Genomic DNA, 26,699 nt, shown 5'->3' on the forward strand with positions numbered 1-26,699 from the left:
AGATGTTTTTAAATTTTTTCTATCTCACTAGTTTTGAAACTACGAAACTGACTCAACTGGAATATATACACGCGAAGTTTCGTAATTTTGCATATGAAATAAGATCATAGACATGGCCTTCTGCAGATAATTAGATTACTTTATTGATATTAGACAATGATTAGTATGTGTGACAAAGAGAAACAGGTATTTCATTATACATTCCGAATAACCTATTTCCGCTTCACATTCAATTTTAGTAATATTGGCAACGCTTTTGTTAATCTCTCCAAGAATTGGCTGTTCAGAGACGTTGTCGTGCTTGGAGGATTTTTTTCTCCAGTGTACTACTGTTTTAATCGAGGCGACGGCTTTCGGCGCCGACGGCTTGGGCACATTCCCGCAGTGCTAGAAAGACGTCACCGACATATGCAAACTAACATAAAAACAAATAAGGCGTCATTCATGACTCGCCCTCTAGCCAGTAGCGAACGCTTTCTCCAATCACGGCAAAGGTACTGAATAACCAAGCGCCAACACTTAAAGCGATAAAGGCGGAAATACTCTCCTTAAATTTGCGAAAGCTTGACAGTGCGACACAGTATGTAGCCAGTTCTCAGAAGAAGACCACAACATGGGACCGAAACGTCAGATTCGGAAATTCTGGAAGAAATGGCGACGTACCAAACACAATAACTTTCAGCTTCTGGTATTAGCGTTACCTTCCCAAGCAGAACACTCTTCTCTCATCAGTAACGTTGTAAAAACAGAGATAAAGTTGTACCTGTAATGTGTAAGATCAGTCACATGGAGCACTGGCATCCTATCTTTATCAGTTTCAAAATATAACAACTGTTAGGCTGTGACTCTGTACCAAGAAGACCACTACAAAATTTGCGGCTAGGGAAGAAATTCAGTACAAACTTTGAGGTAAGCTTTGTTATTCTAAAATATAGACTACCTATTAAGAGATGGATTGTCACATAATGTGGTCTTTTTCATAATTTTTAAATACTCCCCTTGGTTCATATAGTGCACGACCGTCGGGCAACCAAGTCTGAAAAGTAAACGAATTCCATCGATATGCTCATTGTTGGCATCTGTTGCTAAGATTATTATTGTATTTATTCTCCTGCCTATATATTACTAATTATAGCTGACGAAGCCTGTATCATTGTTAACGATCACTGGTGTATAAATATACATTACTATTGACTGCGGCGCAGAACCGAATGCTTGACTTTACGGGTAGCCTCTTGAACGCCCTAGTTTGACAATACAATGTTAAGCGGCATCGCCTTACGGTCATATGCGTGAGAGAGACTTCACTACGTAGCAGGACTGGGAACAAGTGTCTCGAAAGAACTACTCCCCACGCAGTAGCGTAAACACTGCTGAGAAACCAACGTTGTGCATTGTGTAACACTCTAAATTATGTACTTCAGTTTCAGCTGAAGAAAACGTTTCATTTAACATGGACAGTGATACCACTACGTTTGTGGCGTCTTTATCATTATATGTGATGCCAACCAGCACGGATCGAGAACTACCAAACAGTGGACACGATAACTGAAATTTTACCCGTTAAATAGCATTACTAGTAAAATCACTATTCGATCAGCGAATACGAACTTTTGTACTGATTAGTGTGGACTTGAAATGGCCAACAATTGTGCCCTCTACTTGATGCAACAAGAGGCTGTGGCCTGCTCGACTGTGCCCACTCCAGGAGGTTGCTTTCTGACAGTTCTCACATAGGCTTCAATGTGAACTGCGTGAGCATATATTTTTCTAGCGCATTCCTATTCAGCTGTCCGCATGATCAAAAATTAGTCACTATATTTAAACTGTAAACGATAAAAGAGCGGCAAAATCATTTCACAGAACTAAAGATGGGACTGAAACGCTAGCTCACTCTGTTAATGTATATGTACTTCTGTATCTGTAGATTATCGCTGTCATAACAAAATTCTACACAATATTTTGTGGCGTTATTAAACGTATGAATAACAGGGGAGAGTTGACGTGTATACTCTTACACCAACCATTCTGTTTGACATTGGTTATGGCGAAGAAAATTCATGAAAAAGTATAGATGACTAAGAAAATAATAACAAAACTAAGAACACTTCGCATCAGCATTCCTTCCTTATACGGTAAACTTTTATAAAAATTCATTGAAAAGTTCACAAAAATGTAGGAAGCTATATTCCTGATTTTAGATTCTTCTTAGATGGATGTTCTTTGCCTTTTATGAAGTTACGCTCGAACAAACCATAGTAAGCCGCGGTATATAACTACAGAAGGTGGTTCCGGTATAGTTTCCTTAAATTAACGTCTTGGAATGGTAGAACGATAGTAGGCATTTCCGAAAGAGGAAAACGTATGTTCTGTTGGTAAAATTACCGTAAGAAAAACTTTTAATACCGTTTTGAATTTTCCTATGTCGTTTTCCGCTACCTATTGTTATGAAATACACATTTTCAAATTCTGTGCAGCAGTCAACATACACACGCCAAGGCTAGAAGATAGGTAATACGAGTGGGTTGCGATAGCAACTGGTAACTTTCATACTACCAAAGATGCGCGAAATAGCTCATATTCAAGCTGGACAATGTGGAAACCAAATAGGAGCGAAGGTATGAAATTATTTTTACTTCGAATTATCTTATCGTCATTGTATTCAAGTAACATAAATAGTAATTAGTTTTTCTCTTCAGTTCTGGGAAGTAATTTCTGATGAACATGGCATAGACCCGACTGGAACGTACCATGGAGATTCTGATTTACAACTGGAACGCATAAATGTGTACTACAACGAAGCAACAGGTAATTTTCAATAAATTCTGATCATTCATAGACTCCTAACTGGTAAACATCTCATTAATGATTGCAAAATTTACATCGATGAATCTGTGGCTACTGATATAGCTGGTCCAGCTCGGTTAAGATTGCTTCTGATTTTGATGAGACCAGATTGGGGGCATATTTAATTAGATTTTTTTTCATTTGAGATGTGTCAACACTATTGCACAATCCTAGTCCTTTGCTACAAAATTCATAATTCTGGACGGCGTCGGAACATCTTGACTTAGAGATTCCAAAACTGTAAATCGAGTATACTCCTTTTAGCAAGACTATAAAGAGCATCGTGTTTAATGTCCTTTCCGGCCACACCTTCTGTCAAGAAAGACATATACAGATATGTGAAGAAGATGGTATTCAGAAAATATTATTACCCTTTACCATTTGTAATCCGAGGTTCCCACTGTTAGTTTTAGTATTCTGTATGATAGCTATCTATCTTTTTTTCGCATAGGTGGGAAATACGTGCCACGAGCCATTCTCGTGGACCTGGAGCCTGGTACTATGGATTCGGTCAGATCTGGGCCATTTGGACAGCTATTTCGCCCAGATAATTTCGTATTTGGGCAGAGTGGAGCAGGCAACAATTGGGCGAAGGGACATTACACGGAAGGAGCTGAACTGATGGATTCCGTGCTTGACGTTGTGAGGAAAGAAGCAGAAAGTTGTGACTGCCTTCAAGGATTCCAGCTAACACATTCTCTCGGTGGTGGAACTGGTTCTGGCATGGGAACGCTGCTGATATCGAAAATAAGAGAGGAGTACCCTGACCGCATTATGAACACTTTCAGTGTTGTGCCATCACCTAAGGTAAGGGCGGACGTTGTATTAATGTTGACATGTACTGAATTAAATGTACTGATATCAATGGAAGACAGGTGCCAACTAAAGTTTGGGTCATGTGTGGAAGTGTGCTCAGGTACCCTAACAATTAAGACTACTGCTTGCCATAAACAGGAATTTCCGGTTCCTGATCTGACAGAGTCTTTCAGTTGTCACCTCATATTCGTTAACATGCACTGTTGTATCATTCAGTAATTGACTGAGTTACTTTACAGGTCTCTGACACAGTTGTCGAACCATATAATGCGACCCTCTCCGTCCATCAGCTGGTTGAGAACTCTGACGAGACTTACTGCATCGACAACGAGGCTCTGTATGATATCTGCTTCCGTACATTAAAACTCACTACTCCGACTTATGGAGATCTCAACCACTTAGTGTCTGCAGCAATGTCCGGGGTAACAACATGTCTCAGGTACGTGTTCTATTATGCAAAGTGAATGTCGTTAACGCTAACAGCAGTTGCCTAAGTTGCAGAGCTAGTGTTGTGCTTGGACGGTCCAAACACGAGCGTGACTGTCTAGATCCTATTTTGTGAAGAAAAGAAACTAGGAAATTTTGCAGTGCTTAATGGTCGAAATCATCCACTATTATCGGATTTACAGTTTATGATGATTGTATTTTCGTTTAGAGATGTTCAGTTTTTGCCACTAGAAATGTTAATGGTCATCTACTAAGCAATTTCGATACAATGATGATCAAACCAAATTTAGATTTCTTCTCCTAATTCTAAGGCTCTTAAATTGGTTGTATGTCTATGGCCTGACTAGTACGTAAACATAAAATCAAATACTGTAATCCATTTTTATAAATCACACTTAATTTCTTTGCTTTATTTACTCGAATACTTATCAAAACTGTCAATTTGTCAAGAAGTCTTTTTGTGCTGTGATAGTAAAAGATTACGTGATTGGCAAAAAAATTCTTATTGGTGTGGTCCTCAGCTCGAAGACAGTTGTAATCCTCATTGTGTCTAATACAAATTTTGGCGGTAGTGACATTGTCCAGACAATAGTGCCCCCTGATTTCAGTGTATATGCATGTAACAAAGGTTTAGTTTTGATAATTTTTGGGTGTTACCGTTGCGCACTCTTTAAATTTAAGCGGTAATGTCTGGTTTGGAAAATCGTTTCCCCTTAATTACAGTGTATGAATTCACCTAATTAGTGCAATATTTCCACTTTCTCTGCGCTCACTGATCGGGTTCTTTGAAAGTGTACGTATGCGACATACGCATAGCTATTCTGAAGTCCTTTGCAGTGACTTGCATTTGTGTCGGTTACTTGTCATAAGGGATTTAATTTAGTTTTCATTTTCGATACGTATATGCTGTCTGCATTAGTCGTAATTTTTTGCTATTTTCGAGTTTGTTAGAGAGCATGACCTTAAAAAGTAAGTTGGAGACCCAAAATCCCAAGTTGCATCAGGATATCAGTAAATTTTACCCCAGATTTTTCTCTCGTTATAACAGGAAATCCTTTATTGTTTGTTAATTGGTCCATGTTGCATGACAGATCCAGACATTAACTGAGAATCAGCAATCTCGGTTTGAAGTTATTTGTTTACTTTTCCGAAAAAAAAATATTGCGCCAACAGAGACATAGCCCAAGAGAATACTGTTCTTTGACACGGGATGAGTTAGTTGGTATTTGTATTAAGCTGGAAATCGCCCTGACCTCTGTCAAAGAATTGAAAGCTTTTACAAATGAGTGTTTTGGATGAGCTGTCGAGAGACACACGGAAGAGATACCAAAGATACCTCAAGTACTATTCTTTCCTGTGGAGACTGTCTCCTCCCCATGAAATACAGAACCTATTACCACTCGCCTTGGCTGAGTGTGACATGTCTATGGTAGGTCTACGAGCCCTTTACAGTGGAGACAGGGACCTGGCAATATTCGAAGCTAACACGCATCCCCTAACCAACAGATCTGAGTAGGTGACACAGAATCTGAGCTGATGAGACACACTTCACCTATTGGTATGCATACTGTATCCCTTGTCAGGTGGAAGCAAATGCATTTAGTAATGGGTCCGTTATTCATCTGCGGGTAAAATGTACATATTGGAAACCTCTCGCGTTTCTGATAATTTAGATGCGGTATATACATGTATTATGCACTGAAATAAATCAGCCAAGTTTTTTCTATGGCGAAAAACATATCTCCTTTTTCCTACACTTCTATCAGTTTTTAAGGAAAAGTGTCTTAAACATGGAGCGAGTGTTGGTAACGAAGATTGTTCTGAGACTTTGAAATCGTTCAGCCTATGAGAAAGCTCGGTTCCCCTAGTGTCATAATGACGTCACACGCAGCGGGAATCGAAAAACGAAAGGAAACTATTCCATTCAGATTTCACTGCTCGCCGTATACGCCGTTTCCGTAATAGCGTGCAAAACGGTAACAGGACATGGAGAATGCTCCACTGAACAATTTGAGGTACAGAACCTAGGGTCGGAGAATCCAGCTTTAGGAGATATGGAAGTAAACTTGTCTACCGCTTTGTCTAGCATTACTGTTCTCCAGCTTATTTACAACTAACATGCGTACATGTTTACACGTAATGTGCTGTTATTTACATGAACAGTCCTTATTTCCTGCTAGGAAACAAGGAGGGGGAGCCTGATTACTAGGAAGTCATGATGTACGTGTTGTTTACTTTACTTGTCCATAGGGTGGCTCTGTGTGTCGTATTTACATCGTCCCATAACAGAACTTGCTAGGAATCAACGACAATACCATTCATTACTCAGTGCTATTCAGAGACGTACAGTACAATACGATGGAGCAGTACCGGTACACTTTCGCAGAACTCACTGACATGCATCTTGTACACTCCTGGAAATGGAAAAAAGAACACATTGACACAGGTGTGTCAGACCCACCATACTTGCTCCGGACACTGCGAGAGGGCTGTACAAGCAATGATCACACGCACGGCACAGCGGACACACCAGGAACCGCGGTGTTGGCCGTCGAATGGCGCTAGCTGCGCAGCATTTGTGCACCGCCGCCGTCAGTGTCAGCCAGTTTGCCGTGGCATACGGAGCTCCATCGCAGTCTTTAACACTGGTAGCATGCCACGACAGCGTGGACGTGAACCGTACGTGCAGTTGGCGGACTTTGAGCGAGGGTGTATAGGGGGCATGTGGGAGGCCGGGTGGACGTACCGCCGAATTGCTCAACACGTGGGGCGTGAGGTCTCCACAGTACATCGATGTTGTCGCCAGTGGTCGGCGGAAGGTGCACGTGCCCGTCGACCTGGGACCGGACCGCAGCGACGCACGGATGCACGCCAAGACCGTAGGATCCTACGCAGTCCCGTAGGGGACCGCACCGCCACTTCCCAGCAAATTAGGGACACTGTTGCTCCTGGGGTATCGGCGAGGACCATTCGCAACCGTCTCCATGAAGCTGGGCTACGGTCCCGCACACCGTTAGGCCGTCTTCCGCTCACGCCCCAACATCGTGCAGCCCGCCTCCAGTGGTGTCGCGACAGGCGTGAATGGAGGGACGAATGGAGACGTGTCGTCTTCAGCGATGAGAGTCGCTTCTGCCTTGGTGCCAATGATGGTCGTATGCGTGTTTGGCGCCGTGCAGGTGAGCGCCACAATCAGGTCTGCATACGACCGAGGCACACAGGGCCAACACCCGGCATCATGGTGTGGGGAGCGATCTCCTACACTGGCCGTACACCACTGGTGATCGTCGAGGGGACACTGAATAGTGCACGGTACATCCAAACCGTCATCGAACCCATCGTTCTACCATTCCTAGACCGGCAAGGGAACTTGCTGTTCCAACAGGACAATGCACGTCCGCATGTATCCCGTGCCACCCAACGTGCTCTAGAAGGTGTAAGTCAACTACCCTGGCCAGCAAGATCTCCGAATCTGTCCCCCATTGAGCATGTTTGGGACTGGATGAAGCGTCGTCTCACGCGGTCTGCACGTCCAGCACGAACGCTGGTCCAACTGAGGCGCCAGGTGGAAATGGCATGGCAAGCCGTTCCACAGGACTACATCCAGCATCTCTACGATCGTCTCCATGGGAGAATAGCAGCCTGCATTGCTGCGAAAGGTGGATATACACTGTACTAGTGCCGACATTGTGCATGCTCTGTTGCCTGTGTCTATGTGCCTGTGGTTCTGTCAGTGTGATCATGTGATGTATCTGACCCCAGGAATGTGTCAATAAAGTTTCCCCTTCCTGGGACAATGAATTCACGGTGTTCTTATTTCAATTTCCAGGAGTGTATATGGGGAAGTGCTTTGCAATGCTCCCGCTGCCGAAAGGCTGTATAGGGAACGATTTCCTCACAAACGCCATCTGTCACGGCGAATGTTTATTTCTCTCGATTGGCGAATGTGGGAGAAGAAGAAACGAGGGACCTAGCAACTTGAGGACCACTCGCTCACCCGATTTTGAAGAGGAGGTGCTGGCACGTGTTACAGTGAACCCTACTGCATGTACTCGTCGTATTGCACGTGAAAAGGGCGCTGCACATACTATCGTGTGGCGAGCACTCCACGAACAACAGTTACACACATATCACCGACAACGAGTCCATGCAATGTATCTGATGACTTTGGTTGGACCAAGCATACCATTTTGTGAGTGGTCGCTCCAACAATGGACTGATCGACCATATTTCCTTGAAATTGTGCTATTTATTGACGAGGTCTCACTTGATCGTGAAGGTATTTTGAACAGCAGCAATAGCTAGGGTGACCAGACGTCCGGATTAATCAGGACATGTCCTTTTTTAGCTCTTTGTCCGGGGTCGGGGCGGATTTTTACAGTGTCCAGCTTTTTCGCAAAATTGAGCGTAATACAGTTAAATTTACAATTCGCCCCTTTCTATTGGCTCTTTTCTTAAATACTTTAACTACTGGCACAGCCTTCTTGATAAACATGCACGAAGGCGGTGTTCGGCCGGAGTGGCCGTGCGGTTCTAGGCACTACAGTCTGGAACCGAGCGACCACTACGGTCGCAGGTTCGAATCCTGCCTCGGGCATGGATGTGTGTGATGTCCTTAGGTTATTCAGGTTTAATTAGTTCTACGTTCTAGGCGACTGATGAGCTCAGAAGTTAAGTCGCATAGTGCTCACAGCCATTAGAACCGTTTTGAAGGCGGTGTTGGTAGGTGGCACCAGGATCGTCGATGTTATCGTTGATCTACCTATAAGCGAATGCAGATATCGATTATTTAAACATTTTCGTTTCGTATCTTCGCTTTGTATTGGCTTGGCTTCCTGTAGTGCACGTGTGATTTGTGAGTGTAATTATTAACCGAGTGAGCTACGTAAAATATTTGGCTATGTCTAAACGAAAGTGTACATTTTCTGATATCCTTTCCTACAAATATCCGGCTTTAAGAAAGGGAGAAATGAATCTCAAGTGGAATGTAAGATATGCAGAACTAGAACGTACGTCTCAGTGGCCAATAAAGGTAAGAAATAACTCGACAGATTAACTGTCATGGTTTTATTTCACTGTTTCATAGTCATTCAATTTATTTGTATTCGGAAGGTTAAAGTGCAGTTTTCAGCTGCTGCTTGAATTGTAGATGTTGGTAGCGGTGCGTCGAATGAAGGGAGGTGAATGGTCTTACGTTTTTCGCTTTGTAAACAATTCCGTGTTGTTGACATAACAAAACAATTGACGCCACGGTCACCATAATCAATGTTTTTAATTTTTTCTATATTGCTCAGTTAACCACCACCTGACTATCAGTAACAATTAACTACTAGTTTTACCGGTAATGCCCGGCAGTCACGTGACTTGTCCAAAGCTGACCCGTTTGATGTGTCCTCTTTTTTTTCCTTTGTCCTCCTTTTTGAAGCTGTTTGTCCTCCTTTTTAAACAACTGCATCTGGTCACCCTAGCAATAGCCATGTGTGGGACGAGGAAAAACCTCCTGCTGTAGTAGAGTCACACCATCAAGTACGTTTCTGGCCGACATTGTAGGCTACAGTCTGACTGGGCGATGTCTTCTACCTGGCCGTCTGAATGGGCACCTGTACTTGAGGTTCGTGCAAAGAGATCTACCCGAGTTGTTGGAGAACATACGCTTGGCTGCTCGTGAAAGGATGTGTGGATACAATAACATGACGGTGCACCGCCTCACTTCAGTGTGGATGTCCGCAACCATCTCAATGCTGTATTTCTGGTCGCTGGATTGGAAGTCGAGGTGCTATTCCATAGCCTGTGAGGTCACCTTAGCTGAATTCCCATGATTATTTCCTACGGGGATACCTAAAGTCACTTGTGTATGAGACCCCGGGTCTAGTTTAGCAGAGGATACAACCCGTCCGCTTTGACCAATGACGTCAGAATTGGCCAGATAACATGTATTACAAAGATGAAAGAGCAAGAAATGCAAGAGAGAAAAATTGTACTTCACATATATAAGGGCCAGTAGTATTTTCACGTTACCGATATCGCGTGTTTGTATCTTGGTATTTCTCCGCAAAATACAATGGAAAGAAATGAATGAAATATATTACTAGCAAAGAATACGTCACATTACATGTATCTCAGTTGTATCTCGAAACTCTTTCGAACTGTATTGCTTAAGTGCAGTACGGGGTAGAATTTCAGCGTAGGTCGATTTCTTAGTTTCAACTAGCATTGTTGTCCTGTTGTTCACTTGAACTATGTTCCCCTGCTTCACTAAACCATAAACGAAACACCCGATACAAATTAAAAGCTCATTCGAAGTGTGTTGCTTAAGTACAGTACGGAATACAAGTTTGTCGTAAGTCGATTTCTTCGTTTTCACTACCATTACTGTCCTGTTCTTCACTTGAGCGACGTATCCTCCGCTTCAGTAAACCTTAAGTGGGACACGGGATACAAATTGCAGATGTGTTGTTTATTTCGTCTCCACTACTACTAACAGTCTTTTCTTACGTACATATCAGTACTATTGATGACAGAAGAACCTACGTATGTAATATATGTATACCAGACGTCCGTTGACCTTTATATATGTACACTGGTAACGAAAAGGTGGAAATGACGTACGTTACTTTTGCAACCTATACCTCAATTGAACTACACGGAGACAAGAAGACGACACATGTACATTTTGTATCCCGTACTTCACTATGGGGTACAGTTTTCTTGTTGCCTTGAACACTAATAGTATCCCACTCGTTACTTGAGCTGTGTAGCTATGCGCGACATTTGTATCTTGCTCGCCAATTGACATATATAGTGTCAGTGTAAAGGCGAAGTGAAGGACGGGTTACAAATTTTAGTTGTGTCGGGGGTTTCGCCTGTAATATGGCCTAGCAAGTACACATTCGAAAATGTGCTGGGAAACGAAAGAAGACAGACAGCTGAGAATTTCTATTACGTACTTCACAACACGAAAATACACATATTGGTGGAATAAAACAGTGAAATATGTGAAAATAGTGAAATACAGTGAAAGAAGCAAATGGAAAATGAACTTACCACACGGAAATATCGAGGAATAACCGAAGCTCGCCTTGACAGACAGTAACGAAAATTACATGCCCACAAACAGACAAATCTATTCCTATAAACAAAAATAAGGCAGGCCGGAGTGGCCGAGCGGTTAAAGGCGCTACAGTCTGGAACCGCACGACCGCTACGGTCGCAGGTTCGAATCCTGCCTCGGGCATGGATGTGTGTGATGTCCTTAGGTTAGTTAGGTTTAAGTAGTTCTAAGTTCTAGGGGACTTATGACCACAGCAGTTGAGTCCCATAGTGCTCAGAGCCATTTGAACCATTTTTTGAACAAAAATAAGACACTAAAAATTGTTCAACAATAACAAAGTAATACTCCAAATTACCTCAATATCATTACGAATAATTATTTTAATGTACAATGATAGCGCTTATCCGGAACACAGAACTGTTTTATTATCTATGCCTCGAAGTGAAGACATTACTATATATGTCTAATGTATGACGTCATTGGTCAAAGCCGACGGGTTGTATCCCCTGCTTCACTAGACCCGAGACACCAGTGGATACGGAGGTGGAATGAGTTGTCAGAATTGTAGCTGCCTGTGACGTGATTCGAAACACACCAGGGATAATTGTTAGGGTGCATCAGAATCTTGTTCGCCGTTGTCATGCTTGCATTGAGATTGAAGGCCGTCAGTTTCAGCACATTTTGTAAGATAACAGTACAAATGCTAAGTTCATTGTTTCAATGACTGTATTTGCAGTTAACTGTAATTAATGTAAATAAAATGGTACACAGTAATGTGAATTTATTCCTATTACCTCTTTGAGCTGGCTTGTCCGACCCCAGGTTCCCTACCTCAATTGTCCAGTGGAGCGTCCTCTATGTCCCGTTAAATTTTTGGATGCTCTTGCAGGATTATGAGTCGTCTTCCTACATTGATAGTGGACCATTGCGTTTATGACGAATTCATTTTACAATTGCCGACAGCAGAAGGCGGAACTAAGCTGTGTTTACATATTGACGGGGTCGAAGGCGTCCGATAATACTCGACAGTATACGAATGACGCACGTGGCTCGGCCTTGTCATAGTGCGTTACTAAAGCAGTGTTACCTTGGAGTCTGCTGAAATGGACAGTGATTGTGTAAATATAAGTTATCGAAGAGTACACTAAGGCGAGAAAGAAAAAGTCTTCATTAATAACGTAGTTCTGTCGCGAAGAAAAACGGAAAGGTTTGCTAATAACGTTAGAAAGAGCTCTGGAGAGAGCAGCAGCTGCAGTAGGAAAGAGTGTAAAGACAGTGCGTAATGTTGTGAACGATGTTAAGAAAGACAGACGATGGGCAGAAAATTGTGACAACAAAGAAGATACTGAGGAAGAAAATGAAGCGTCTCGACGACTTTGACAAGTTTTTATTGAAAAGAAAGTTCTTGGAATAGTACGACGTTAACCCTTTCGTCGGCAAAATTATTGAGCAGTTTTTTTTTTAATGAATGGAGAGCAGAGAGTAAAGAGATAGGTATATTTATCATACAGAAAATCAAATTTGCTCCAACTGTGAAAGTGAGGTCACACAACAAGGTGGGAAGTATTCTTCCAACTGCCCTTCCTTGGAGTTAAATGACAAAAACAACTTTTTCAATATGTGTCATATTTATTTGATAAATTTACTTCTCTTGTTACAATGATTGTTCACAATTACTTGCCATGAAATTTTCTGAAACATGGGTCTTTGCAAAGTGGTATTTGGCAATACGTACAAACACAGCGAGTGCTCTTTCCCGCAGCTTTGGTACTACAATGACGGCACGTCCAGTAGGTTTCTCCTAAAATGGGTTGATGTTCCCCTACAGCCACATGACGAAAATCTTCCGGTACTTTACCTCTTTTTGCCAGAAAGACAGGTTTTTGTCCACGCCTTTTTTGGGATGAAAAGCCAGCGATCAATTGTCTGGCTAGATGGATCCTGTATGTGAGCTGATCATGCTGTCCACTTTCTCTTTTTCTTATTTTCCACAGGATAAAACTGTCCACTGCAGCAACGTCCACCAGGAAATAAAATATTCTGTGCCACCATTTTACAGAACGTCTGCCAATAGCATACCTTTCTCGTAATTGATCAAACTTATCGACATCACCCATTATTTTGTTGTATTCTGCCACAACTTCAGGACACGAAATCTCTGTACTAGTACCATCCTTCTTTTTCCTTTTCACTGTAGCTGTTTCTCATGGGTGATGAATTGAGGACAGGAAAGTGACTGGACGGTTATCCATCCATTTTACTGCAGAAATGGCTCCTTTTGTTTCAAACTGGAATTCTCCTCTTTCCAATTTTACGTTTTCCTTCATAAATTTGGGTAAATCAAAAGTATTTACCTTATACTATAGCTTTGAGGAAAAAATCAGAAAATGCCACGCAAATAGCACTGAAAGGCTCCTCTGCAGAGCAACACTCGGCTATACAATGCCTCTGCGCGAAGGTACAGCAAAAACGGCGGGAACTTCCGATTGGAAGTAGTACCCTATACTGTTCACTAGGTGGTAGCATCGTACAGAGGTGGGAACTGTGAATCCCACGGGACTAGGAGCGAGTTCATTGTAGTGGGAAGCATGTTTCCCACGGCTCACGAAAGGGTTAAAAGAGAAATAACCACTCTTCGACTACAATTGGGTGAAGAATGATACAGACTGTAATTTCACCGGGAAACGAACCCCTTTCTGGAAAATTTTGAAAGATATGTGGTTTCAGACGAACATTTCTGGTTGAGAGGGAGGACATCGTAGAATGCCGTGCACGCTTCCTTAGAACGCTGAGAGAAAACGAGAAAGGTGCGAAAAACCCGTCGTGTATACTGACGAATCATGGGTGCATATACACTATGCTGTAAGTAAATGTTGGCAGCATGGTGACGTACCAGGTGTGCGGAAAAATGAAAGTTCTGGACAAAGAGAAATAGTGGTTCAAGTGGGAGGAGGAATGGGGTACATTGAGGGTGCAGAGCTGATCTATGATCTCGAGATAGACATCGAAAGATTATCACAACGAAATGAACAGTGAAAATTATATAAAATGGTTGCAATAGCGCCTAATACCAAATGTTCCAGGTGGAAGTATTGTGGTATTAGACAATGCACCCTATAATTGTGTTCACGAAAATAAAGCCCGTAACACATTTTCTCATAAAACAGATATACTACAGTCATGGCTGACTAAGCATAAAATATTTAACGCGCAACGAGCTCTTGGAAGTTCTGAAACTTACAAACCCGAGCCAGAATATACAGTAGATAGAGTAGAAAGGACTTACTGTGTTACGCCTTCCACCCTACAACTGTGATCATCCCATCGAACTTCTCTGGAATTTTATGAAACCGAAAGTTTCATCGAACAATGTTAGCAGCGTTATACGGCTGCAATACGGAGAATTACGAAAGACGATTGAAAGAAGGCGCGTGCTAAAGTGAAAACTATTATGGACGAACACTGGCACAGAGACGCACTGATGGACGAAGCTATTGAGCGTTTAATTATTTAACTTCAGCCAGACAGTGTGAGTGAAATTTCGTCGCGTTGTTACGAGGAGATAGCGGAGGCAGATTCAGACTCGACAGAGACAGCTCTACCGCGTCAGCAGATCAGGCAGAACTGTGTGCAGAAGAGCTACGTGTTCAGTCCTCACATATGAATTAAAAGTTGTTGAAAACATCAGGTCAAATTTTTTGTTCCTATCTTTCTTTTTCCGTTTGGAATTCTTGTGTATGTGAGTTTAATCATTTTTATTTATCCATCACAATATTTAAAAGTTTGAAAATGCTGATGTATTGATTAAAATACGAAAGTCGAATACTCTGTGTCTATTGGTTTTACAATTCGGTCAAAAATGCATTTTTCGCTTCAAGATTTAATAATGCAGTGATCAGAGTCATTTCGATAAAGATTTGCAAATAAAAAAAGGTACAGCACCTAACAAGATATAAACCCACTACCTCCTGCATAGTAAGCAGACGGGTTGTGCACTGCACTACTTCAGCTGACTGTATGAGCTCTCTATTTTAATACACTACAGGCCATTAAAATTGCAACACCACGAAGATGACGTGCTACAGTCGCGAAATTTAAGCGACAGGAAGAAGATGCTGCGATATGCAAATGATTAGCTTTTCAGAGCATTCACACAAGGTTGGCGCCGGTGGCGACACCTACAACGTGCAGACATGAGGAAAGTTTCCAACCGATTTCTCATACACAAACAGCAGTTGACCGGCGTTGCCTGGTGAAACGTTGTTGTGATGCCTCGTGTAAGGAGGAGAAATGCGTACCATCACGTTTCCGACTTTGATAAAGGTCGGATTGTAGCCTATCGCGATTGCAGTTTATCGTATCGCGACATTGCTGCTCGCGTTGGTCGAGATCCAATGACTGTTAGCAAATATGGAATCGGTGGGTTCAGGAGGGTAATACGGAAAGCCGTGCTGGATTCCAACGGCCTCGTATCACTAGCAGTCGAGATGACAGGCATCTTATCCGCATGGCTGTAACGGATCGTGCAGCCCGTCTCGATCCCTGAGTCAACAGATGGGGACGTTTGCAAGACAACAACCATCTGCACGAACAGTTCGACGACGTTTGCAGCAGCATGGACTATCAGCTCGGAGACCATGGCTGCGGTTACCCTCGACGCTGCATCACAGACAGGAGCGCCTGCGATGGTGTACTCAACGACGAACCTGAGTGCACGAACGGCAAAACGTCATTTTTTTGGATGAATCCAGGTTCTGTTTACAGCATCACGATGGTCGCATCCATGTTTGGCGACATCGTGGTGAACGCACATTGGAAGCGGGTATTCGTCATCGCCATACTGGCGTATCACCCGGCGTGATGGTATGGGGTGCCATTGGTTACACGCCTCGGTCACCTCTTGTTCGCATTGACGGCACTTTGAACAGTGGACGTTACATTTCAGATGTGTTACGACCCGTGGCTCTACCCTTCATTCGATCCCTGCGAAACACTACATTTCAGCAGGATAATGCACGACCGCATGCTGCAGGTCCTGTACGGGCCTTTCTGGATACAGAAAACGTTCGACTGCTGCCCTGGCCAGCACATTCTCCAGATCTCTCACCAATTGAAAACGTCTGGTCAATGGTGGCCGAGCAACTGGTTCGTCACAATACGCCAGCCACTACTCTTGATGAACTGTGGTATCGTGTTGAAGCAGCATGGGCCTGTACACACCATCCAAGCTCTGTTTGACTCAATGCCCAGGCGTATCAAGGCCGTTATTACGGCCAGAGGTGGTTGTTCTGGGTACTGATTTCACAGGATCTACGCACCCAAATTGCGTGAAAATGTAATCCCATGTCAGTTCTAGTACAATATATTTGTCCAATGAATACCCGTTTATCATCTGCATTTCTTCTTGATGTAGCAATTTTAATGGCCAGTAGTGTAGTATAAATTCTCGAGCGTAATTCCGAAACTTTTTTTTCCGTCTATTACTTGAAAACGAGGGCCCACTAGGGTGAATCGCTCTAGGAAGTGATGCCTGGGCCCGTAGCCCACACCGCCGTATACATGGTTCCGAAAGTTGCCCCCCGCCCCCCCCACTGCGTACTATTCTTAGTTAATTATTAGATTGTAAACCAAAATTTATATTTCATTTTAGTTTCTTATGCTTTCCTGTAGAATAATGTATTAACAGCGAGTGTATTTTTATCTGCTGCACGCCCAATTCAAGTTATTAGTTCCAAACTAAGTTTTATTTTAATTTCGCACGATTATCTGTAGAGGACTGTGTTAATTGGAAATGTATACCTATTCGCATCAGTTATTACATCGTAACACAAAAGTTTTTTTTTTCATTTCCTATGTTTTCCTGCACAAGGATATATTAAGATCGGATGTACCCTTGACTCCTAATCGCACGCACAGCTGCATTGTTGGACCGTAAAACAACAGTTTGATATTATTATTATTCATATGTGTTATCAGGATGCGTGTTTCTTTCATCTGCTGCACGTATACCAAGTACAGTTCACGAACGGTTTTACATTTTCATTGAGCGCCGTTATATCGTTCGTGCGTCGTCCGAAGCAACCAACAGCAGCACATGTCAACAGTTGGCAAAGCGCCCAGCTAAAACTGGTAACATCTGCAAAACAAGGGGGGTATGCAGTGGGAAGATCGGCAGGAGACATAATGTTGCAATCGAAACGGTTCTCGGATTACACACAACAAACTAACAATAAAACATAATTTTCGAGAGAGAGTTCAGTTCTGTATAAGAAACACCTTATTTTGTGTTATTAGTTTTGGAAATAAACTGTCAGTTGGAATGAACCGAGAAATGACTAAACTGAAATGTTTTTAGGTATAATGAAACGGTTGGCGGGACGTACATAACGAAAAAAGCCCGATTCTATATATGACAAAGTAAAAACGGTGAAGAGGGATGAGTATTCAGTTACCAAGGGGAGACCACGACATAGGGATCACGGATTTACTTCAAACTTTGTACACCCATAGTAGACCATTAAAATAACAATGTGCAAGTAGCAAGATGCACTACTCTGGCAATTCCGAGAAAATCACAAGAGACGCTTTACGCGTTTGTTATGTAACTGATGTATCTGTGAGTAGGTGCCGGACGTTAGCGCTAATGGTGGTTAAGTGGTTAGCGCTAATGGTGGTTAAGTGGTTAGCGCTAATGGTGGTTAAGTGGTTAGCGTCTGAGCTGCTTCAGACGAACGTGTGTGAATCTTCATTTTTGTTGTACGAGTGTAAATTCTGTGAATTTTTTTAATGCACCTACACTATTCGTTCTTGCTACATGCGCAACGTCTCGCCGCTATGCAATTTAATTGCCAAATGGGGCCTGCGTCTGTGTCTACAGCTCCAAGCGTCCAGGTGCAAAGTAGTTCCGGCACCTTACCAGATTGCAGATCCCCTAATCGGGCAGGTAGATTAGAAAACTTAAAAAGGGAAATGGATAGGTTAAAGGTAGATATAGTGGGAACTACCGAAGACTGCAAAATACTACCGCGAATTCTTTACAGCCGAATGGAAAAACTGGTAGAAGCCAACCTCGGGGAAGATCAGTTTGGATTCTGTAGAAATATGGGAACACGTGAGGCAATACTGACCGTACGACTTACCTTAGAAGCTAGACTAAGAAAAGGCAAACCTACGCTTCTAGCATTTGTAGACTTAGAGAAAACTTTTGACAATGTTGACTGGAATACTCTCTTTCAAATTCTGAAGGTGGCAGGGGTAAAATACAGGGAGTGAAAGGCTATTTACAATTTGTACAGAAACCAGATGGCAGTTATAAGAGTCGACGGACATGAAAGGGAAGCAGTGGTTGGGAAGGGAGTGAGACAGGGTTGTAGCCTCTCCCCGATGCTATTCAATCTGTATATTGAGCAAGCAGTAAAGGAAACAAAAGAAAAATTCGGAGTAGGTATTAAAATCCATGGAGAAGAAATAAAAACTTTGAGGTTCGCCGATGACATTGTAATTCTGTCAGAGACAGCAAAAGACTTGGAAGAGCAGTTGAACGGAATGGACAGTGTCTTGAAAGGAGGATATAAGATGAACATCAACAAAAGAAAAATGGAATGTAGTCAAATTAAGTCGGGTGATGCTGAGGCAATTAGATTAGGAAATGAGATACTTAAAGTAGTAAATGAGTTTTGCTATTTGGGAAGCAAAATAACTGATGATGGTCGAAGTAGAGAGGATATAAAATGTAGACTGGCAATGGCAAGGAAAGCGTTTCTGAAGAAGAGAAATTTGTTAACATCGAGTATAGATTTAAGTGTCAGGAAGTCGTTTCTGAAAGTTTTCGTATGGAGTGTAGCCATGTATGGAAGTGAATCATGGACGATAAATAGTTTGGACAAGAAGAGAATAGAAGCTTTCGAAATGTGGTGCTACAGAAGAATGGTGAAGATTAGATGGGTAGGTCACATAACTAACGAGGAGGTATTGAATAGGATTGGGGAGGAGTTTGTGGTACAACTTGACTAGAAGAAGGGATCGGTTGTAGGACACGTTCTGAGGCATCAAGGGATCACCAATTTAGTATTGGAGGGCAGCGTGGAGGGTAAAAATCGTAGAGGGAGACCAAGAGAAGAATACACTAAGCAGACTCAGAAGGATGTAGGCTGCAGTAGGTACTGGGAGATGAAGAAGCTTGCACAGGATAGAGTAGCATGGAGAGCTGCATCAAACCAGTCTCAGGACTGAAGACCACAACAACAACACAACCAGATTGCATTTATAATGGATATCGGAAGTTACGAAAGGCATACAATTCTGGGAAAACTATGCGTTTCTTCATTTACTTGTCGATAGTTATAAATATGTTTGTTCTAATCTACATCTACGTGATTACTCTGCTATTCACAATAAAGTGCCTGGCAGAGAGTTCAATGAACCACCTTCATTCTGTCTCTCTACCGTTCCACTCTCGAACGGCACGCGGGAAAAACGAGCAATTAAATTTAATTAAAATTGGTAAGTTCTCAAATAAGACCAAACTCACTAAAACTCCATGCAAATACATGTGTTTTTTTAAAAATTGTTTCCTCTAAAATGTCATATAAATTAAATAACATGACCAATGAAGAAAAAAATATAGATTAAGAAATGAGTTTGAACGGGAGTCGAACCGTCCGGCTTACTTGGATCGAACGCTAACCACGTTTTTTCATTTTTTTGTTGTTGATCTCGTGTTGATTTTTTTGCAGAGGGCAGCTAACCCTCTGGCCGAACACGTTGAGCTACCATGCGGGCTATCACTTGACAACCACGAACTGTAACATTCAGTACCTACCACAGATGTATCCATTACATGAGAGAAACGTAAAACTTCTCTGCGATTTTCTCGGAATTTCCAGAGCAGCGCATCTTACTACTTGCACATTATGTTGTTTTTATGGCCTACTAAATGTGTACAAAGTTTGAAGTAAATCTGTCATCCCAACTTCGTGGCCTCCCATTGTAAGTAAAAAAGTCGCTGTACTTTCCGTGTTGTGGCATATTTAAGCAAAACAATAGTAATAGAATCGCTAAAAGTCATGGACTAAAGGGATATTTCACAGTATGATTGTTTCAGTTTTTATTGGTACGAGGGATCCAAGAACCTCGCTACAAATCTCAAATAACTTTCAAGGAGCAAATACAAATGCAATACAAAAGAACGAGGCCTGCTATTAGAAGGTACGTTTCTGACTCAAAAGTAAGCGAGAACTTGTCGACGAGAATTTTTTTAACATGTATTGAGCAAACTACAGATTAGACTTGGCCAATGTTTCTATGTTTCGGTGCAGTGTATCGATACGTGGAACTGTTTCAGTGTTTCGAAACTGCTATGTTTCACTGTTTCGAAACAGTGGTGTTTCATTCCGCTCTGTGTCGGATAACGGGACCAAATTCGATCTCGAGCCAGCCACAGAAACTGTATCGTTGTTCCAAAATAACGCTGTTTCAGTCCACTTGTGCTTGGAACGGACTAATTGTATCGAAACAGTGATGTTTCATTTCGCTTTGTCTCGGACGAGATTCGGGCACGGCACAAATACGGAAATACGTTTGATATACTACTTCATCAAACTCTTTCAAGAGCGTCGAAATCTTTTTGACACACGAGAGCATGAAGCTTAAGATTTCCGAAAATAAAGCTTCGTTTCTAATTGACTGCTCTATTCCGAAATGGCGTAAATATGCTTTATAAACACTAACAGACAATAAAATAAAGCACACTATTCGCATTCCAAATAATAAAAGTGTGAAAAACATTCAGTTAAATTACACATCTCCCTATAACATATGCTTCTCTGTTCATGTACAGTAATCACATTAAAAAACGCAAGTAAACCTACATTTTGGATTAAAAAAGGCGTAGAGTGGCAGGTTTTAGACATATACGTAAATTGGATGTACTTTCAAGCAATATGATTGACGGATCATTTATGATGTAACGGTGTATGAGAAGGGCTGGGAAGCATGGTAGATTTATAGTAATGATTTCAACCTTGAGGGACAAAAATTTGTTTCTCTTATATTTTTTTATTTTTTCCAATTATGTGGCTTTATTCATGAGTCTATAGTCAATGTGCCTATTCTCCACAATGATTTCTTTTGTGTGCATGGAAATTAGCAGGCCGGGTATACATTATCCATACTAACGAAATGTGGGAATCCCAGTAGCGTATCTGTTGCTTCTGCAGTTTGTTCCCGCCTCCAGTACCGTTCGTGTTGGTTCTTCTGTCTTCAGCTATGGTATTACGAAGCCCAGTGTGGGATTATTTTATGAAGTAAATCCTGAGAAAATTAAATGTAACTCGTGCTCGGCAGAATTGTCGTTTAAAAGTAGTTCAACTTCTTCATTAAACAGACGCTTGCGACATAAGCATCCAACAATTAATTTAAGTGAAACTCGTTCGAAATCGCTTTTTTAAGAATCTGGGCAGTGACAAAGCCAGTTCAGTTTCCACAGCAACTGTTCAGGAATCTGCCAATTCAATGCCTGTAACGTCAAGATGAACAATCTGTGCAAGAAATACCCAGCACTTCCACCAGTTCAGTTTTGGGGTAGATGTGGTAGACAAACAAAGATTACTGGATTTGCATCAAGACCAGTGCCTTCATCCAAACGAGCCAAAATTAGACGAACAGATTTTAAGACTTCTTGTTAAAGAATACCTTCCATTTAATATAGTTGAGAGTGTAGAGTTTAGAAAAATGACTTATTTATTAAAAGAAACCTATGTACCTCCCAGTAGACAAACACTCTCCCACAGTTTACTCTCTCAAGTGTTCGACAGCACGCTAGTGCGAGTAAGATCTGCAGTGCAAGCTGCATCCTACATCTGCATTACAACTGATGGATGCACGTCTGTCAAAAATGAGAATTATATTGCAGTGACTGCTCACTTCATTGATGAAAACTGCAATCTGAAGTCATATTTGTTATCTAGTTTTAAATTCCATGACAAGCATACAGCAGAAAACATTTCCAGTGAATTACAGAATGTGACTTCATCTTGGGGTATTACCAATAAAATTGTAGCTTGCTCTACAGATAATACACCTAATATGGTGAAGGCAGTGATGATGTGCAAATGGTGGCATGTACCTTGTTTTGCACATACACTGAATTTAATTGAGCAAGCAAGCCTTGAACCAATTACAGACACAAGGTCAAAAGTGAAGTCAATAGTGGAATTTTTGAAAAGAAGTCCTCAAGCACTTGCGAAATTATACAATATTCAGAAGCAAATGGGCTTCCCTAGCTTAACACCGAAACCAGATTGCCCTACGAGATGGAATTCGATGTATAAACTGTCTGACAGGCTTTTGAAAATCAAAGAGCCTTTGCAAAGCACCCTCGCCATCCTCAGTGTGGATTCAGAAACAAAACTGTCTAATGAAGACTGGTCAGTTACTGAAAAATCTTGTGAGATACTATCTCCTTTTGAACAAGTCACAACAGAAATTAGCAGTGAAAGAAATGTAACCTTGTCAAAAGTTGTCTTATTGAGCAAAGGTTTACAAAGTCATTGTCTGAGACTGAAAAACTCAGAGCATAGCAATGAAGCCACTAATACAGTAATTGATAAACTTGAAGACAGAATCTGTACCCGCCTCGTTCAAAAGTTTACAGATAAAGCAATTGCTTGTGAAGTAACATTATTGGATCCTCGCTTCAGGGAGCATGGTTTTCCAAAAACTGGGCATCGGTTAAAAGAAAAAAAAGATGCCATAATTAGCAAATGCTGTGCAATGCGACAGAAATCCACTCGGTGTTCTACAGAAAATCCAACACCAGCCAAACCAGTTGTGGTGAGCGCATTCACCTCTAGCAGTGGCAACATTTGGCAAGATTTTGATCAAGCTGTAGGTGGCTTGATCAAAAGTGTAGACAATCCACGTGCTGCAAGTATAGTCGAGCTTGATAAATATATGAAGATGCCACTGATACACAGATCACAAGGTCCATTGCTGTGGTGGAAAGAAAATCATATGTTGTTTTCGACACTGTTTGAAATAATGAAATGACGTCTTTGTATTATGGCCACCTCTGTTCCATGTGAGCGCATATTTTCAAAGCAGGGGCAAACAATAACAGACAGACGATCCTGTCTTTCAAGTGAAAAAGTATCAAAAATGATATTTCTAAACTACAACTTAGAATAGTTACAGCAGATCTACTCAGAAATGAAACAGTAAAATTTCAGTTGATTTTGTTCTTCTCTGGGCCGTGTGCACTGAATTTATATTTGATTGTATTTTGTTTAGTCCACTAAACTGTGCATGTAGCTATCTTAGAAGAACATTTCTCTCATATTTGTTGCACATAGAAGACACGGTTTTGCCCACCATTCAGTGAGTTTAATTTTATTTTGAATATGTTATTTATTCATTTGTGTGTTGAGAATAATTATCTGATTTGTGTATGTATATATTCGTGTGTTTATTTTTGTAAATGCCCTGTGTTTGGTTATGACACTATAGACATCTTGATACTTGTGTATGATAAATAATTCTCAGGCAAATCAACAATGGTACTTCGATACTTTTGTTTTTGTCATTCAGATACAGTGATAAAAATTGCATTTCAACAGCAACATAACGTCATCTCTGATTTCCTGGGGTAGTTTATAATAAAATGGTAATACATCTGCTTGCTGTGAGTACTTGAGGAACTCCATGTACCTGTACCTCAAACAAACTTCTTTAGCAAGAACTATAAGTGGTGTAGAGGCAGATCTGCCATGATACAGGTATCACAAAGGCATTACACTGTATGAATTGGTTTAAATTTTAGTTTGGATTTTATACTTCAAAGAAACATACCTATCTCTGCATTTCAGTTACCTTGAAATGTTTTCCAATTCTATCAAGTGTACTTACTATGAGATGTATGCAGCTAAATTATGAATGTTTGGTGAGAAACTGCCATACTTGACCATTGTGCTATATCCTCAAGTCTGTTAGGGGAATTTTTTGATCTGTGTCCATCAGCCACTTTGCATCCTGCTCTGTGTGACAAACAATGGAAAATTTAACTGTGAGTAGTAAAAGTGTGAGTGACACACTCATAAATGTTAATTCAGTGCCTCGCTTCCCAGAATGTTATCTCAATAAATTATATCTCATGATATGCCTTTTCAAGAGCACATACAGATTATCACTCATAAAACCTATCAAAATTATGCAATAGAATACAGGAAAACGAGTTTGGCAAAATCTGTTATGTCAAACATATTTAGTCTGACCTCGGCCAATTGCAAAGTATGAAAGTCACATGACACGAAAGCAGCGCATTTGCTACAGGATATATGGAACTGCAAAGACGCCTAAGTGAAAGTTTCATACTTTCTGCGATATGATTGGCGGTCTCGCACCTCATTTGTTTTTTATGACAATATTTATACAGTAGACACTCAAGATGATATAATGTGAAGGACTATACTATTACAAAACACAAACTGCTACACTGTTTCGAAACATTGCATTGTACGTTTCATTTGTTTCGAAACAGTTATGTGTTTCAGTTTGCCCATCTCTACTACAGATTGCGAAATATTTATTTATTTCGTTGACGATACACCCGTGAATGTAATCATTTACGAGTTGGCATCGTACAAGGGAGCTGCACAATTCATAAATAAGTTTTTTCATCTTCACTTTCTTAATGTATATTCAAATAAATAAAAGCCAAACAAATCTGTGCACTGCCAAGTTCCTTGTAACGAGCTTTTAATTCCAGACCACTTCCTTTCAATGTTTGTTGCGCTCTGGTTTTAGAGTCCTCGAAATAAAGGCTATGATAATCGAATAGATGCTGAATCCTTCACCTTAGGCATTAATAGAAGTTGAAATAATCAGACATTATTGTTGTCCCAGGTGCAATATTTTCTTTAATTATCTTCAAAAGTATCTCTTTAGAACTCTCTTGAAAAACATGAAAAAAAAGCACTTATTAGTGCCTCTTTCTATAGGACCGAATACCCATCGCCCTGGTGCGTTATTGCCTCTCCCAGACTTTTTCTATCCAAATAGAGATTCAAAAATTTCCACAATAACTTTTTTCATCAAATTTTTCATTTACTCAAAACACGCAGCAGTGCAAATTTCCCTACAATATTCTTCCCAGTGAACAATAGAGTAATTGCCAAGTTGTAGCTCGTAAAAAAAGTATTTGCTGCTACGGCAGTCGCAAAATGGTACTTACCGGTAGCTTGCTACGTGCAAACCAGGAACCTTTACTTACCGAAAATTGTTTTTCGTGCCTATTATTCCCTTTCACCAGACACTTCCATACGAATCAATCACTCAAACTCTTCTTCGGTACCAGCTCACTGCTGACTGGCACACTTCACACCTTTTCTCTAAACCAGTCTAGGACCTGTTTATCATCCTACAGACTGTACAGAAACTTCAGATCAACGCGCTGGCTGATTTTTTTGAAGACACGAGTTCGACCCAACAGTATTTGAAAAGGCGCCAAACGATTCACTTCTCGAAAGAAGCCAAAGACAATACTACTGACGTCACAGAAAAACAGCAAAGATCAAACGTTTAGCGATCTAGTCACATACAGTATAAAGACTACATTATATATGAATAACACACCGTTTCAAACACAACGCGCTTCTACAGACTGATATTACAAAACAAAAGGAACATAAGTCTATTACACTACGATTTACATGTAATGAAACATGTCACTACGGTATCTAGTAGCTTAGTTCCCTTTTTGGGGAAAAAGGAAATTTTACGCTGTGATACAAGCCACAGTCTAACATAACAGTCACGACACTCACTGCTGTAAAAGTTGTTGCCGTTTGACAGATGGAGCGACACTAGCGCTCCAAGCGGCAGGTAAGGTGAACGTCAGACGCGTCGTAAGCATAATGTTTGTTTGCATCCATTTCTTACGTAATTTCCGAATTATTCGAGTTATTTTCTTGCCGCCAAGAGTTTGTTTAGCATCAGAAGGCATATATGTTTCTATTAATGATTCTAAAATAAGCGCAAGTATGGACAAAAACCATGAATAGAGTGGCAAGCTACAACACATTCGTGAAGAAACACTTGTGACATTGGACAGAATTGCAGCTTACCACGTTGATATCAAAAGAATATAAACACACAGATTCACATGTAAGAAGCACAGACATGTACCTCTACATACAAAAGCGATCGACAGCTCGCTTATCGTTCTGTAGGCCTACTGTGTGTGTCATTGTCGCCTGTTGCCACAAGTACGACCTTAATCTTTATATTATTCTAAGTGGATCAAGCAATTGCCAAATAGTGGCAGAAATATGCTGAAAACTTTATAATGAGCTGATTACATTACATTTCACGAAAAACCAAATATTTGAATAATTTTCAAACAATCTGTCTGTTGGTACTTTCCTTGTCCCGCAATAGTTTCGCTCAATCCGCACAATCTGACACTTCACACGCTTTTGTAAGACACGAACAGCTGCACTTAATTAACCATCTAACCACTTTATCGTCAAAGCACGTCTGTGGTGAC

The 26,699-nt window shown here is 41.2% G+C and overlaps 1 protein-coding gene across 1 annotated transcript in view; it reads left to right on the forward strand.

Annotated features, from left to right (window-relative positions):
• The first annotated feature begins 2,555 nt into the window (after positions 1-2,555).
• The window catches only part of LOC124798563 (tubulin beta chain-like), a 64,966-nt gene continuing 40,822 nt past the window's right edge, over positions 2,556-26,699 (forward strand). The window contains 4 exon segments of the mRNA XM_047262021.1: positions 2,556-2,618; positions 2,700-2,808; positions 3,299-3,654; positions 3,903-4,102. Of these exon segments, the coding sequence (XP_047117977.1) occupies positions 2,562-2,618; positions 2,700-2,808; positions 3,299-3,654; positions 3,903-4,102 (722 nt within the window). The 5' untranslated portion in view covers positions 2,556-2,561.

Source organism: Schistocerca piceifrons, chromosome 5 (genome assembly GCF_021461385.2).
Source record: "Schistocerca piceifrons isolate TAMUIC-IGC-003096 chromosome 5, iqSchPice1.1, whole genome shotgun sequence".
NCBI lineage: Eukaryota > Metazoa > Arthropoda > Insecta > Orthoptera > Acrididae > Schistocerca > Schistocerca piceifrons.